This window comes from Mustela erminea, chromosome 13 (genome assembly GCF_009829155.1).
Source record: "Mustela erminea isolate mMusErm1 chromosome 13, mMusErm1.Pri, whole genome shotgun sequence".
Lineage (NCBI taxonomy): Eukaryota > Metazoa > Chordata > Mammalia > Carnivora > Mustelidae > Mustela > Mustela erminea.
The window spans coordinates 83,346,376-83,362,955 of NC_045626.1; the positions used below are offsets into that span (position 1 = coordinate 83,346,376).

At 45.0% G+C, this 16,580-nt stretch overlaps 2 protein-coding genes and 1 pseudogene across 3 annotated transcripts in view; 2 read left to right on the forward strand and 1 right to left on the reverse strand.

The window, feature by feature from the left end:
* Positions 1-3,552: 3,552 nt before the first annotated feature.
* Positions 3,553-11,545, reverse strand: ERP29 (endoplasmic reticulum protein 29). The gene is made up of 3 exons (XM_032311246.1): positions 11,203-11,545; positions 6,182-6,320; positions 3,553-4,373 (listed from the first exon to the last, which is right to left on the reverse strand). The coding sequence occupies exons 1-3, from the start codon at positions 11,341-11,343 to the stop codon at positions 3,871-3,873; spliced, it is 783 nt and encodes a 260-aa protein (XP_032167137.1). The 5' UTR covers positions 11,344-11,545; the 3' UTR covers positions 3,553-3,870.
* Positions 10,824-16,580, forward strand: part of TMEM116 (transmembrane protein 116) — a 139,307-nt gene continuing 133,550 nt past the window's right edge. The window contains exon 1 of one of the 2 annotated variants that reach the window (XM_032311242.1): positions 10,824-11,145. The gene's annotated coding sequence lies outside the window, so the exon portion shown is untranslated. Of the gene's footprint in view, positions 11,146-11,647; positions 11,814-16,580 lie in introns of those variants that run through there. The other variant, XM_032311243.1, reaches the window with a different exon arrangement.
* Positions 11,919-15,103, forward strand: LOC116571527 (annotated as a pseudogene).

Below are 16,580 nucleotides of genomic sequence, written 5' to 3' on the forward strand. Positions count from 1 at the left end.
TTATTAGCCCCAGAGACTAGTCTTTTTAAAAGTAGTACCTCAAAAAAAAAAAAAAAAAAAGTAGTGCCTCACATGCTAGCATTCATGAATTCAACATACATGCATTGGATGCTTCTTTACACTTTAGACTCTGCGGTAAATAAGAGCACACATCCTAGTTAGTGGCCCAGGTGGGGGAAGAGAGAACAACAATAAACATGAGTTTGTAAGTCCGTTTTAGGGTGCATGATAACCGGGGTCCACAAGCAGTGTCATCTGACCTGATTGTCAGCAACCGAGAAAGGAACCCAAGTGCAGAGGCCTCATTGTTAGGAACTACTGGGCATGTTCCAGTGACTGACAGAAAAGGGCTCAAGTGTCTGGGCTTAAAGGAGTGGAAAGGGGTAAGTAAATGGGTGTGCGCGCGCGCGTGTGTGTGTGTGTGTGTGTGAGAGAGAGAGAGAGCGCGAGCGAGCGCGAGAGCGCGCAATCAGGACTTTATAGACGGGGAAGGAAGGAGCTTTCTAAATGTAGTGGGAAGTTGCTGGAGGATTTCAGGCAGACTGATGATATGATTAACCCAAGAGTACTCAGGCCCACAGGCTGAGATCACACACTGACAGTACGGTGGAAGGAAGGAGCTCCTAGTTTCCTTTCTGTCCTAAACTATTAAATGCCTTTGCGTGGGCCCTGAGAAGTCGGTTTCTGCCTGGCACTCCATCCCATCATTCTTTTTCCATTGACAAAAGATGAGTACTTGGATATACCTCAATATACCTCACCACCTTTTTTTTTTTTTTTTTAAAGATTTATTACAGTGTGTGTATGTGTGCATGTGCACAGGGGAGAAACGGAGGGAGAGAGAATCCCAAGTTGGCTTCCTTCCGAGCGTGAGCCTGATGTGGGGCTGGATCTTGGCCCGAGATCACAACCTGCGCCAAAACCAAGAGTCGGCAGCTTCAAATGCCATTTTTAATCTTCCTCAAATCTTCAGGTTTATACTCTGTTCCATTTTTGGATGCTGTCACTGCCTTGATGCAGATATGTATTTCATATTAACAAGTAGAAGGTAAGCAACCATGAGCCAAATGCTTATAAAAATTACTTATGGGGGTACCTATATACCAGTTTATACATGGAAGCACAGCACTCTCTTGCAACCTCCAGCTTCCACGTATCCCAGTAAAAGTGGGTCCCTGACAAGGTACTATTTCATATATGAGAAAAGGAGTTACTGAAGGTAAGGCTATGACCTAAGACTACCTAGCAACGGGAAGGGAATTAGGGAAGATTCAAACTCTAAAGCATTGATTGAAGCAAGTTGAAATCTAGACCACCCCCAACACACCATCTCATATTCTTAGTAGTCTTGATGGCTATATTCATATTTCCAGACTCTGCCTTATTGACAATCAATCTTTCCTGAATTAATTCTGATGCAACTTTTTTTGGTGGCACCAATTGCCAAGGATTATTTTAGGTAATTTATAAGTTCCTCAGAATGAGGTTCTTCATCTTGGATCCAGGGTCTTATTTGCTTCAGGTTATCTACAGATTCCCTAGAAATCGTATTTGATTCTGGGAAGCCAGTCCATAGCCTTCCTCATAGTCTGGTTAGCAGCACCTGAGCCACAGTATTATTTAATTAGAGGAAGAAGAGGGAAGGAATCTATTTGACCTAAGTGTCAGGGAAGATTTAATTTTATGTGGCTTATGCAAATCACTTCAGACTCTACAGTTTAGAGGGCCCATCTTTAATGAAAAATATTTGCTTTAAAGAGCCTCTGATAGGATACTCTAGCCCTGCCCAATGGCTCTTCAAGACCCTAGGCTTATAAATAATAATACTCAGCCTGGACTCATCCAATTAAGTACCCATTGATATGCTCCCACCATTTCTTTCCCAGCTGACAGGATCACATTCAGGGACTGTAGATGCATGTGGTTTGAAGAGTTCTTTCCCTACTTGCCATTTGTCTTACTGTATTTCTCATTACGACAGTGAATGCTTAGTTCTTTGGAAGTGAATCTGTTTTATACAGATGAGAAAAAACTAGAACAGCTAAAGCAAGTGTATCAGTGAGAAGCATCCAAAAAGATCTTCCAAAATTTTCATAATGAGTAGGGGAAATAAATATATACAGTTACATCCTTTTCTTAAATGTTGAGAGTAATTATGCTGGTTACCGGCAGGAGTTTAGGTCTGAACATCTTTTTTTTTTTAAAGATTTTATTTATCCATTGATGGGGGGAGAGGCAGAGAGAGAGAGAGAGAGAATCTCAAAGTAGACTCCACCCTGAGCATGGAACCCAACACGGGGCTCCATCCCATGACCCTGAGATCATGACCTGAGCTGAAATCCAGAGTCAGGCGCTCAACCTACTGACCTACCCAGGTGCCCCTGAACCTTTTACTTAGTTGAACTGTGAGCCTAAGCTACCACAATTGTTTTTGTTTTCAGTGAATTTACCAATCCGGCTGAAATGGAGGAACACAAGTTAAGGTTTGACTTGCTAACTCTGTTCAACTAAAGTTTCTTTTTGTGACTGTAATAATTATTTCAGAAGCTGCACTTTGGTATTTCCAAGTTGTTAAATACGAAAAGTGAAAGTATCAAGAACCTTACCATTACAGGTAGTTGCCCATCGCTCCTGAAAACAGATTCAAGTTAATACAATGGTCTCCCACTCTGCTTCTTTAATATTGGTAGTTACTGACAGTGAAAAAGTAGCTTAGATGGAAAACAATCCCTTTTTAAAAAAAACCTTTCAAATCAGACCAAATTGTATCATTTAGCTATCTAAATCCAACTTAAAAAAAACAAAACATCTGATTTTATCAATAAAACTAAGAATTTGCTCTATGTATTTTTCTTTTTTTTTAAGATTTTATTTATTTGACAGAGAGATAGCACAAGTAAGCAGAGCAGCAGGCAGAGGAAGGGAGAGAAGCAGGCTCTCTGCTGAGCAGAGAGCCCAATGAGGGGCTCCATCCCAGGACCCTGGAATCGTAACCTGAGCCAAAGGCAGCCACTTAACCAACTGAGCCACCCAGGTACCCCTACTCTATGTTTTTTTATGGAGTATGGAAAATTATTACACTGAGCTCCCTTAATGTTGCCATTCCACAGGTGCCTGGGTGGTTCAATCACGTAGGTGTCTGCCTTGGCTCAGGTTGTGATCCTGGGGTCCTGGGATTGAGCTCCACATTGGGCTCCCTGCTCAGCGGGTAGCCTGCTTCTCCCTCTCTGCCTGTTGCTCCCTGTTTGTGCTGTCAAATAAATAAATCAAATCTTAAAAAAAAAAAAAAAAAAAGGCTGCCATTCTACTTTTAAGGACCAGAAAAAGGACAATACATTTTGCCACCCACAATCAGTCCATTGGAGTTTGAACACCGGTGGAAAGTAATGAAGGCAGACCCTGAGCTGGGACCAGTTTCTACAGTGTTACAGGATAGTCAATTACCCTGGTAGAGTGGAGTCCATACCAGCTCAGATTAAAAAATAAATTCAAAGGCGAAAGCAGGTCACAGGCCAAAGTATAATTTGTGAAAGAAAACTGAATGGCTTCAGGTCCTTTTAACCAAAACACAGAAACTTTAATTGGGTCAGAATAACACCTGTCAAGGACCTGGGCAGTACACTTCTCTTTATAGCACCAACTCCTTCTGAGGGGGAATTTCACAAGCCATCTGGTAAGTGCTCTGGTTATACAAAGACTGGCTATAGGGATGTCCCAAGCACGGTCATTATCAGCTTCAGTGTCCGGGCATGCTCAGATCTCTGGCTTAGTGCCACTTTAACCACCACTCTTACATCCCAGGTCTCTCAGCCAGCAGGGAACTCTCCCCTCCCCACCCCCACCAACCCCTGGAAAACCCGGAGTGCCTTTTTACAGCTCCTCCTTTTCGGCCCCCTTCTTCTGGAAAGCAGTCAAGATGTTTAAGCTCTTCTGGAGCTCTTCCTTCTTCCCATCACTCATCTTGTTCTTCTCAATCAGCTTGGTGATCCGGGTCATTTCTGACGCTGGGAAGTCCTCACCTTGGTCTAAGACCTTCCCCATGATCTTCAGGTACTGCTCAGCCCACTTCTTCTCAGTCTCCTTCACATTTGCAAGGTTGTCCTGCCCCTGCTTCAAGAGGGCCCGGCGGGCCTCCACACCTGAGGCCCTGATGAACTCCCCAGCAAGGGCGTCATAAGTAGGCAGGCAACCAGGCATACCTAGGTAGACTCCTTGCCCCTTCAGCCAGCGCTGGATGGCTCCAACCTTAACAGCCCCACTATACAGGACTGGGTTCTCAAAGTCCCCGTCCCGAAAGAGGTAGAAGACCGGGTAGTTCTCTTTGTCCAGCTTGTATTTCTCACTCAGCTCCATATTCAGCTTATCACCGTAATCTGTAAACAGAAATCAGGTATGAGGAGCAAGACCACGAGGAATGGAGGGCAGGAGATGGCTGTGAGGCCTATCTGAGCTGACAGCAAGGATTCTGGTTGTGTAGACATCCCTCTTCTGCTGCTTCCCAGACATGCAGCGTTAGGTCATTTATCCTCTCTGAACTTCACTTTCCTCATCTGAAAAATGGGAACTCTTCTGAATGTTTATGCTAGTCCACTACATGCCAGGTTCTCTTCTGGGTGCCACAGATCTAGTTATGATTAAGAGTTTACAACTTCTCTGACCTCAAGGAGCTTATATTCTTTTAAGGGTAAGAAGAGAGATGGTAAACAAACATACCTGGTTAGTAGCAAAAAGATAAAAATAAAATGGAGTGATGTGACAGTAGGTAAGAAGGCTTACTTTGGGCGGTCCTGGAAGGCCTTTCTGCGGAGATGACATGAGCTCAAGGACTAGAAGTTTCAAGGGGCCAGACACGTGATAATCTGGGAAGAATGTCTCCGGTAGGAAGGACTGAAAGAGCCAAAGCTCCGAGGCAGGAATAAGCTGGGGGGATTGAAGGCTTGCAAGAGCCGTTCTGGCTGGAGCTTAGTGAGCAAGGGCAACGTGTGGTAGGTAACAGGCAGCGTCTCTACCACATGTGAGGTGTTTAGGAGGACCCCGTGAGGAGATAAGTGCACTTGACCTGGAGAGTTCAGAGCAATATGTGGCATTTGCTATGTCCTTCCTAACAAGCAGTAGCAGCTCCAAGGACTAAAGCTGTGACAGCAGGTTTCTTATATCTGGCCAAAAAGGGCCAAGGCCGCCCATTACAGGATAGTAGCATAGAAGTGTGGGTTCCAATCCTCATTCTGCCACTTCAGACTGTACGGTCTTGAGCAAGGTACTCTCAGCATGAAGCACAGGGGTCATAATACTTTCTTCCTAGAGTTGTCACAAGGATAAGACACATGGATAACACTTGGCACAGTGGCCTGGCACACTGTACATGTTTGATAATGTCAGCTGCTATTCTTCTTTTTCTAAAAATTCCCAAGGGAGTGGATTTGCGGCTGAGTCAGGACTGACTGCCTGCCCTGGAAAAGTGTGGGAACTATCTCTGCCCAGGATCAGATGCTCAAGCTAGCTAGGGAACCGGGGCATCCCTGCTGGAAGGAAGCGGAGAGAGGGAAGAACCCACTGGACTTGAGAATAAATACTGAGGTGGCGTTCTGGGTGGGCCATTTAGTTCCTTGAGCTTCAGTTTTCCTCAAGTATAAACACGGAGAACGTGTGCCTCACGTTTTAGGCAGCGTTCAAGGGAAGATGTAAAGCGCACTGTCAACCACCACATGTTGGCAACTGTTATTATTAGATTGGTCATTGCGGTTGAGAACGATCCTTGATTTAGTGATAGCGCTGATGGATTTGAGTTAAAGCCATAATCCAATCATTTTCGTAAAAAACATCTGAAAAGAAGGTGGAGAAGTGACTATGGGGACCCTAGGAACCATAATACCTCCTCCTCTGACCACAGTCCCCTGCAAGGAGAGCACCAGATTCTCACAGTAAGTTTCATGTCAGTGTAGGGTGAGGGTGAAGGATGGGGGATCCCTTTCCCTTGGGCACCTGCAAGGATGAACTGAGGTTCTGTGGTATCAGATCTGCTCAAGCTAAGCCTGTCACCAGTTCCTGGAGGCCATGACTTCACTTACACTCCTGTGTGGCTTAGACAAAACGGTGTTGGGTATCCCACCTACAAGGAGGGAAATGATTCCTAGCTTCCTCCCCTTCTGCCCTCCACAGTCGGGTTTGGACTTGTCCATACCTGAAGATCCCACCTCTGCCACCAAAAGATCATCGCTGGAGGCCGAGTTTTCAGCCAGACGCTTGAACTCATCCTGTTTCTCACCGTAGGGGTACTGGGTGTCGAACTTCACCAAGACGAACTTGCTTTTGGGAATGACCTGAGGGCATAGAGAGCTGAGCAAGTCCAGGATTCCAGGGACCTTTGGGGCTAATTCCCTTTCACAAGGGACCCCTGTTTAAGAAACAGAGTGGAAACTATGCCTGCAAGGGAGGTAAGTGCTCACACACTAATATTCATTCATTCATTCACTGACCCACTGAATCATTTAACATTTTACTGGTGTTGGGTACCCCGTTTGGTACTGGTTCACAGTAATCAAAGACATTTACAACCCTGCTTAGAATAAACAAAGCTGCAGAGGTATTAAGGCCTTCTCTTCCAGTGGCCTTTTCAGTAAGATTAAGGGAACCCTTAGAAAACACTACATTGGCCCCATGGCATGCCTATCATCCCAGAGGGCCTTTCTCAGTAAACAATGAACCAGTAATCTGACAAAAACCAACCAACCAACCATCTGTAAAGAGGTTGGCACCCATGGAGGTGTTTCGGCTAGGGAGCCGAGAGGTTCAACTCTGCAGTTTCAGGGTTCACAGAAAGTTGCTAAGAGGCAGACTTGGGACAATGTCCCCTCCCTGACCACAGCTCCCTTTGTCTAGGTCTCCAGGTCCTAAACTGTCAGAGTCAAGACCTTTATTTCAACTGTGGTAAAATTCTCATCACATCATTTAACCATTTAAAGTGTACAATACAGTGAAAATTTAGTCCATTAATAATACTGTGGCAATGATCATTAATACTGATTCCAGAACATTTTCATACCCTGAAAAGGAATCACATATTCCATACACATTTTAAGCAGTCACTTCCCATTCATCCTTCCTTCCCCAGCCCCGGGCAACCACTTATCTGCTTGTTGTCTCTATGATGTCTACTCTGATGGAATCCTACAATATGCAGCCTTTGGTACCTGGCTTCTTTCACTCAGGATCACACTTTCAAGATTCACCCATGCTGTAGCATGTCTCAGTATTTCATTCCTTTTTGTAGGCAAATAATATTCCACTGTATGGATATGCCACATTTTATTTATTCATCAGGTGATGGGACATTTGGGATGATCCCACCTTTTGGCTATTTGTAAATTAGCACTGTTATAAATACAATTGCCTACAAATGTTTGCACGCCTGTTTTCATTTCTTTTGGGTATATACTTAGGAGTGGAAATGCTGTGGTTGTATAGTAATTCTATGATTAAGTTTTAGAGGAATCCCCAAGATCTTTGTTTGATGGTTTCGTCCCAATGCACAGCTTTAGTCTAACAACTGCCCTCTCCTCCTATAACTTTTCTTTTCTTTTCTTTTAAGATTTTATTTATTTATTTGGACAGACAGAGATCACAAGTAGGCAGAGTCAGTAGGCAGAGAGAGAGGAAGGGAAGCAGGCTCCCTGCTGAGCAGATAAACCCGATGTGGGGCTCGATCCCAGGTCCCTGGGACCATGACCTGAGCCGAAGGCAGAGGCTTTAACCCCCTGAGCCACCCAGGCACCCCAACTTTTTGCTTTCTAATCAAAGTGATCACTTCTTGCCCATTTTTCAGTCATAGGCAATCATTATCATAATTAAGTCAAGCTGACATCATTCCAGTTTTTTGTGTAGTCTTTGTTGCTCACTGTGCGTTGATGTCTATCTGGTTTTAGCTTTTAAAAAAATATTTAACACTGCCTAGGGACACAAGGAAAGGAGGAGAAGCTATCAGGAGAGTCAATTTTTTAAAAAAGATTTTATTTATTTATTTGACAGAGATCACAGGTAGGCAGAGAGGCAGGCAGAGAGAGAGGGGGAAGCAGGCTCCCTGCTGAGCAGAGAGCCCGAAATCTGCAACGATCTCAGGACCCTGGGATCATGACCTGAGCCGAAGACAGAGCCATCCACCTGAGCAACTCAGGTGCCCCAGGGCAGGCAATCTTTTAAGCGATCACTGACCCCCAAAATCTGAGCTCTGGGGGCCTAAAAACAGGTAAGACTTTTCTATCTTTTCTTTTTTTTTTTTTAAGATTTTATTTATTGGGGCGTCTGGGTGGCTCAGTTAGTTAAGCATCTGCCTTCAGTTCAGGTCATGATCTGAGGTGGGACTGAGCCCCATATATCAGGAACCTACTCAGCAGGGAGCCTGCTTTTCCCTCTCCTGCTCCCCCATTTGTGCTTTTTATATATTGTATCTCTAAAATAAAGGTTTTATTTATTTGAGAAAGAGAGAGGGAGAGCATAAGTGGGGGGGGGCAGCGAGGGAGAAGCAGGCTCCCCACTGAGCAGAGAGCCCAATGTGGGGCTGGATCCCAGGACCCTCAGGACTGTGATCTGAGCTGAAGGCAGATGCTTAACTGACTGAGCAGCACCCAGGTACCCCACAGGTTAAGTCTTAAAATGTAAACCAGATCACATCCCTCTGGCCTGACTGCCCTTATTTCAGTTCCACAAAACTCATTTCCACTTAGGGCCTTTTCATTTGCTGTCTCTGTTGGCTGGAATACACTTTCCCCAGCTCCTTCCATGGATGTCTATCATTCAAAGCTCAGTTCGAATGTCCCTCCACCCACAATGGAGAGGCATCCTCCACTCATACCATCCTAGCATTCCTTTATTTCGCCCTCCTCTATCACATTACCCTGCTGTGCTATCTTCACAGCAATAATCATTCACTAAAATTTTTATCTGCGTATTTGTTGTCTGTTCTCTCCACTAGAACATACACTATGAGTACAAGGACCTGGTCTGACTTGTTGTCTGTTCTATCCCTATTGCCCAAGAGTGCCTGGCATGTAGCAGATGCTCTGAAAATACTTGATAGACGAACACAACTAGGGTAGGCTATGGCAGCAGATGCTACATATGTCTGGGGGAAAATATTTTAAAAGTACAACACAGGAACCCTATCTTCAAAGAACCTACATTTGTATTATGGAATAATTAATAATTATATGGTGGTCTAACCCTGAAACAGAGCTGAGAGGCCTCCATCTTTTATTCTGCCATTTTAGGCCATCAGCAGAATGGTTTTGAATGGCACACATCTGCACACTGGATTTTTTCCTTTTCATTAATTAGCCTGTACCTCTTCATTTGCTTTAGAAATCTGTTTCCTTTCTTTATCCTTAAGGAATTGACTCCACCATATTCTATACTTAGGTAACTTGCTTTCTCAAGATGAAGATGATTTCATCATTTCATCATTCATTCATTGAATAAAAAGGTACCTATCATGAGCTAGACACCACTCTATGTGAACACAGCAGTAAAAAAAAAAGCAGGCAGGGTCTCTTATTTCTAGTGATGGTGAAGGGTAAGAAACAAAAGAAGACACTGGAAATTGCAGAAAGACAAAAGCACAGAACAAGGCCCCTGGATGCATTACCAGGTAGCTCTCGTTCTGTTCAGTGGTGATGGAAGAGGATCTAGACTGGAGAAGATATCTGTTCATTCATTCAATAAATTATTATTGAGTATCTTCTATGTAACAGGTAACCAGCTAGGTCGTGCAGATGATCAGTGAACAAAATAGACAAGGCAGTTAGTTCTTCATATTCTAGTATGGGAGAAGATAAAACAGACAAGGGGGAAAAGGAAGTCAAAGAAGGACTCTGAGAAGGTAAGTAATATTTAGCCTAAGCCTGAATGAGAAGAAGCAACCAGCCTTTCAAAGACTGGGCAAAGAATGTTCTAGTCAGAAGGAACTGCCAGTGTAAAGGGCCCATGTCAGTGAGATGAGCTAGGAGTATTCAAAGGACAGAAAGCATGTATGGCTGGAGCTGAGGGATCAAAAGGGGGAATGGTCAGGAAAGGCTGAACAGTAAGACCTGCAAGATTACTGTAATGACAGACGAGACCAGGGTGATACCAATAAAAACAGAGAGGCCTCAACAGTGCACAGTTTCCCTCTAAGTCACGCTTGGTCTGTGATGTTACCCCATTCCCCCTTTTTGGGGCTGGGGTGTCATTTTTCCAATAAAGACCCCAAAAGCATAGGGTGCTGTGGGGTGTGCCTGACAACCAACCAGCCATACCTACAGTTTCAAATATTTGAATAAACCACAGATGCCAAATCCAGGACAAGGAAACCTTTTGAGAACAGAAAGAGTTCAACCGCTTGAGACAGATTTAGAATTCCACTTTTTGGTTTCACTTCCCAGCAATGGGTACAAATTAAGAAAATAAAACGAATGGGTTCTCTCTCAATGCTTAGTTTGTCCATCTCGTAGGCGAAGCTGAAAGCTGCCAGTGGGTGAAGACAGGTGCCAGAGGAGGGAGCTGGGACTGCATTCAGCCTTCAACATTTCCCACGTCCACTGACCCAGAGGAATCCTTCCACGTCTTGACCCGATTTTATTCATTTTGTTCGCAGGCCCAAGATATTCCCTACAGAGTTCCCTTATTCTTAACGCTTGCACTTTTCAGCAAGAGACAGGATCTCTGGACATTGTTTGCGTATTGCAAAGCAGGGTGCACTCCCTGCTCCCTCCAAGGGAGGAGGGGCGCAGAAACGCCAGTTAACAAGCGGGCTTTCCAACCACCTCCCTCACTACCCCCGCCCCACCACAGCCAGGAGCACTTGGTGTCCGCCTCGCACCGCCCCCCAGGCCTCCCACTTGGGACTCGAGGATTGGATCTTGCCCGGCACCGCCTTCTCCCCATTGGGTGCGGGGAAGGGGCAGCAAGTTCCCTGGATTGCCTTTCTGCAGCTCTTTTACCAAAGAGGAAGTACAAATACTGCAAAGACAAGCGTGCGCGGGGGCCCTGGCTTGTGTGTGCCCCATGGTCGCAGGATGGTCCCGGCCCAGAGTCCACCGGCCCTTTAGGATGATGGGAAGCCCTGGGATCGTCGCTACAGACCACCTTCTGCCAGCCCTGCCTCCTTCCCCACAGGTGTGCGCTCCCCCGGGCGCTCAGGCAGCACCTGCGCGATTCCCCCACCCCCGTTACCTTGTAGAAAGTGACTGTATCCAGGGGAAGGGCGCCCTTGGTGTGCAGGCCGCTGCCGCCATGCGGAGCGGAAAGGAGCAGGAGGAACAGAAGGGGAAACAGTGGGGAGAGAGAAGCGGCGCGGGGAATGCCGGCAGCCATAACGCCGGAATCTGGCAGTAGGAGCTAGGAAGGCTGTAGTGGAGAAAACGCCGAGTCGTGGGTCACGTGACTTGTAAGGCCGGCTCGGCTGCGCGCACGTGTACAGCCTGGGAGGCTCGCGCAGACCTAGGATGGGAGGGAGGGGCCACGTGAGAGGCGGGGAAATGGGGTTGCCGCGCGCGCGCGCGCGCGCGCTCGGCGAAGCTCGCGCAGGCCTAGGGTGTGGGGGCGGGGCCGCGGGTGGCGGGTGGCGGAAAGAGGCTGCTGCGCACGCGCACTCGGCGAGGCTCCCAGTCCTCCTGCCCTTTTCCCGTCTTCCCCTGCGCGAGGAGAGGCTCGAAGCGCGTGCTTGGCGTCTTGCAGCAATTAGGTTGCTCTTTCTACTCTTCTTCGAAGATGACGAGGCTGGCCACCATTTCTTCCTGCTTTTGGCCCTTCTGGCAGTCCACTGAGACCCGCTGCTGCTTTAGGTTAGTCTGTCAGTCAGTCTGTGCTATCGTCCTCGCGAGGTCGGTCATACTCCCCCAGCTCCCTCAGGACCGGAGCAGGTCACGCAGAGGCAGCTGTTAGTCAGAATGGCCGTCAAGGCCACCCCGAACCCTGTTCAGTGGCTCTGTGGTGAGTGCCTCAGTGGCAAGACGCCGGGCTTCTGTAAGAGCCGGCATTACTGAAAGTGGAGTATCCGCCCAGCTACGCCCTCCTGAAGGTCTTAAAACAAAACAAAAAACTGAACAAAAAGTTCTAATAATTCTATTCCCTAGATATTCATTCAGGGCGTGGTTCACACCAGATCCTGATTTTGCCTCCTGGAATACGGAATAGAGGTGAAGGAGACAGAGCTCTGGATGGAAGGACCTGTGTTCGGGAGGAGGTGATAAGACCCTTACAGTGTTGTGAGATCATCAGTGGAAATTCAGTTAGCCCTGCTCAGGGCTGTCAGGGAAAGTGAAAGACAGGAAATGACTTTTAAACTGGATCGTGAAGGAGAAGGAGGCATTTACAAGCCAAACACCAAAGGATATTTCTAAAAAGGGGAAAAACATGGTGAATCTGTCAAAAGTAAACCAGGGTACACTGCAAAGGGTCTCCTCAAGCTGAAGGGTTTGGAGCCACCACAGGTGTTAACCAGGACAGTGAGTTGGATTTGCTTTCACTTAGGAGTGAAGGGAGTGAATCGAAGAAGGGAGAAGGTGGGGAGACTAGTTAAGGATCAATTGTAGTAGTTTAGGTAAGAGAGGTTAAGGTCCTGCAGTAGCCCACAATGAGAGGGAAGGGTCCAACTGAGAAATTTTGTAGGTTACAATTCACAAAATTTTATGAACAAGTGACATTATGAGGGTCTGAGCGTCATATTAACCACTGTATATGTTAATAAATGCGTGTATAAAATAGTCATCAAAGATCATAGGATCCAGTTATGGGCAACCAGTTTATATAGAAAAATTTTTAAAAGATTTTATTTACTTATTTTATATAGAGAGAGATCACAAGTAGGCAGAGGGGCAGGCAGAGAGGGGGAAGCAGGCTCCCCACTGAGCAGAGAGCCCGATGCGGGCCTCGATCCCAGGACCCTGAAATCATGACCCTAGCGGAAGGCAGAGGCCCAACCCACTGAGCCACCCAGGCGCCCTTATATAGAAATTTTGAAAGAAAGAGTCAATGTGTGTGTTTGTTTTGGGGGGTTTGGAAAAATTTGAGTTTGCTTTAATAAGCTATTAAATAAAATGAGCTACATTTTATGATAAACAGTGGGGGGGAAATTATGAGCTCAAGTGGATAAAGAAACCTTCATGTAGGAAGTGGAAATGGAGTTAACCCTTGGAAAAAAGAACATTTTAGGTGGAGAAAAATGAAAAGGGAGCAGAAGTGGGAATAAGCAGATGGTTTTGGGAGACCAAGCTGGCTGGAAAGAGTTCTCACAAGGCTAGTTAGAGTTTTAAGTCCAAGCAACATAAAGTCTTGGAAAAAATCAAACTAAGAATTTTCTGTTCTGTCATGTACTCAATGAGGAGCTATTAAGAGTTTTTAGACCCAAGGGCACCTGGGTGGTTCAGTGGGTTAAGCCTCTGCCTTTGGCTTAGGTCACAGTCTCAGGGTCCTGGGATCAAGCTCCACATTAGACTCTCTGCTCAGCAGGGAGCCTGCTTCCCCCTCTCTTTGCCTGCCTCTCTGCCTACTTGTGATCTCTGTCAAAGAAAAAAAAAAGAGTTTTTAGAACCCTTTATAAGATGTTTAAACTTTTTAAATTATCACTTATGAACTTGTAAATGCTTTGGGTACACCTAATTAGCATAATCAATCAGGAATTACTTTCTAGTTACAGTTTTGAAGTAGGTGTAGAAACTAGTGAAGGAAGAGGATTGGTTGGAGAGGGAAGGGAAATATTGGTACTTTTGCTATGAATGGAAACAATTCAGTGCGATACAGTAATTGTCTCAGTGCTTTACTCAGAGGTAGGAAGGAAGAGGCAGGGCAGGTTAAGTTGATGCAAGATTGTTGAGCTCATTGGTCAATAAAGAATGCTTGAGACATTTTATGGTGCAAAAAGGTGTTTTTATTATAGTGCAGGGAAGGGATCTGTGGGCAGAAATAGCAGCACTGGGGTTGTGAGGAGTGACTGATTATATACTTTCAAGTTGGGAGGGAATAGGGATACGTGTAAGTCTCTAAGGAATTTGGAAGCAAGGTTTCCAGGACCTTGAGGGGTCATTTACTGCAGTCTAGTAAAACCTTAATCATAAGACCCTTCAGGTGTATATCAGTGGGCTGTATCTTTGGAGGATGATTGCTAACCTATATCTTAGGGGGTAGAGATAAAGGAAGTTTCCAAAGAGATTTCCCTCTGTTAAAGTGGATTTGTAGAATCCTAGAAGCCAGGATAATGTCAAGCTAAGGTTGCTTTTTGCCCCAGAAAAGCATTAGCATTGAGGCAGTTGAGTTTCTGGAGGAAGGTCACCCTGCCAGTCCCAAGTATTGTCAATGAGCTGTAAGTTGTAAGGAAATTTAACTGTGTCTATATTTCTTTTACCTTTGTTCTCCACATCAAAAGGAGTACGCATATAACCTGATCGATGTGGGAGCTGGAGTGAGGAGGAAAAATATGGCATGATCTGCTAAAGCAACTAATAAATAAATTTCCATTTTTTTCTTCTGACAATCATCAAGCCAGTGTGCCCCCAGTCTCATTGACTTCTTTGCTGTTCCTTGTATATACAAGTCATGTTCTTGCCTCGGGGTCTTTGTATTGGCTTTCTCCCTCTAAAACTTTTCTTTAAAATATTCATATGGCTGGCTCCTTCACTTTCCTGAAGTTCTTTGCTCATTTATCAACTTCCTAAGATCTGCCCTGACCGTCCTTTAAAAAACTGCTCCTTCTGGTAGGGTCGACTTAGTTCCAGGCCTTGCATATTTGAGTTCCAGGCCTTGCATATTTTATTTTTACTTCTCCTTGGCTGGAGGGCTCTGCTACAACCAACTTATGCCAGATCCTCAGTCAGGCAAAGAAGCATCCAAATTTAGTCTCCCTTTTCATATTTATTGGGGTAGCAGGTAGTGGAGCAGTGCTGTATATCTTGCCCCTGGCATTGTGCAATCCAGATGTGAGTTGGGATAGGAAGAATAACTCAGAACCCTGTAAAAGACTGGGTCCTCAGTGATCAATACAAGTTGTACTCAGTGAATGTAAATTACAGCAAACTGAAGAAAGAAGATCTAGACTTCTAAATTAAATGTTTTGAGCACCTAGATGGCTCAGTCTTTAAGTGTCTGCCTTCAGCTCAGGTCATGATCTTGGAGTCCTGGGATCAAGCTCTGCATCAGGCTCCCTGCTGAGCAGGGAGTCTGCTTCTCTGACTTCCCCACCACTTCTCTGCTGCTCTTCCCACTCATGTTCTCTTTCTCTCCCTCTCATTCTCAAATAAGTAAATAAAAAATCTTTTAAAAAGTGTCTCACTATAAAGCTGCTTAGAATGAAGATGTCCCAGAAGCCATCAGCACAGTTTTCCACTTATCCAGGAAATAGTTCCCTTCTAAATGCTGAAATCATGTTTCTGTATTGTATTGGGGTTTACACTGATTAATAAATATCTGAAACTTGAAAAAAAAATTGTTCCTTCCTGATACTTCCTTGCTTTGTAGCTCCCCTCTTTTTTCCCCTCCATAGCTCTTTTCAGCTTGCTAACATATAATTTGCTTATTTTTCTTTTTATCTGCTCCCAGGGAGGGCTGGATTTATGTTTTTGTCTGTTTAGATTAAGGTACTATAGCCCCCTGTCTGGCACATGGTAGGTGCTCAATATATACTTGTTCAGTGAGTAAATAAATGAGAATGAAATTACTCTGTGGCTATCTCTCAAAATTCCATTGGCTCTTTCTACATTCCTTTCTTAAGCCTCATACTGTTCTTCAGAGATATTCCATCCCTAGAGCTAATTGTCTTTCCCTTGCAAATTTTTGTTGGTTTTAACACTAGTTCTTTTGAGATAGATGAACATCTAAATTGTCTAAAGAACAAAGCCGTTTTCATCTGTTAAAAATTGTTATGGAAAGATTTACCAGCAGTGTGATTTTCTTTAAGCCCCATCCTCCTCTAAGAATTCTTTGAATATTGGGGCACCTTGGTGGATCAGTCAGTCCATTAAGCATCTACCTTCAGCTCAAAGGTGTGGTATCTAGGTCATGGGATAGAGATCAGATTCCTTACTCAGTGGGGAGTCTGCTTTTCCTTCTCCCTCTGCCTGGCCTCCCTGCTCGTGCTTGCACATACACACTGTCTCTCTCTTCCTCTCTCAAATAAATAAAATCTTAAAAAAGGAATGCTTTCGGGACGCCTGGGTGGCTCAGTTGGTTAAGCAGCTGCCTTCGGCTCAGGTCATGATCCCAGCGTCCTGGGATCGAGTCCCATGTCGGGCTCCTTGCTCAGCAGGGAGCCTGCTTCTCCCTCTGCCTCTGCCTGCCATTCTGTCTGCCTGTGCTCGCTATCCCCCCCCCTCTGATAAATAAATAAAATCTTTTAATAAAAAAAAAAAGGAATGCTTTCTATATGAAAAGAATTATTTCAGTGTTTCAATAGTAACCGCTATTTAGTGTGCATTTTTCAGGTACCATACACTTTTCTGAGGGTAAGGGTCACACTGGTGATCAAAATAGACGTGCTCCTTGCAGACCTAGTTGGGGAAACCAGCATTAAATAATCATACAAATAAATGTATAATTACAAATTGTGATAATTTCTAGAA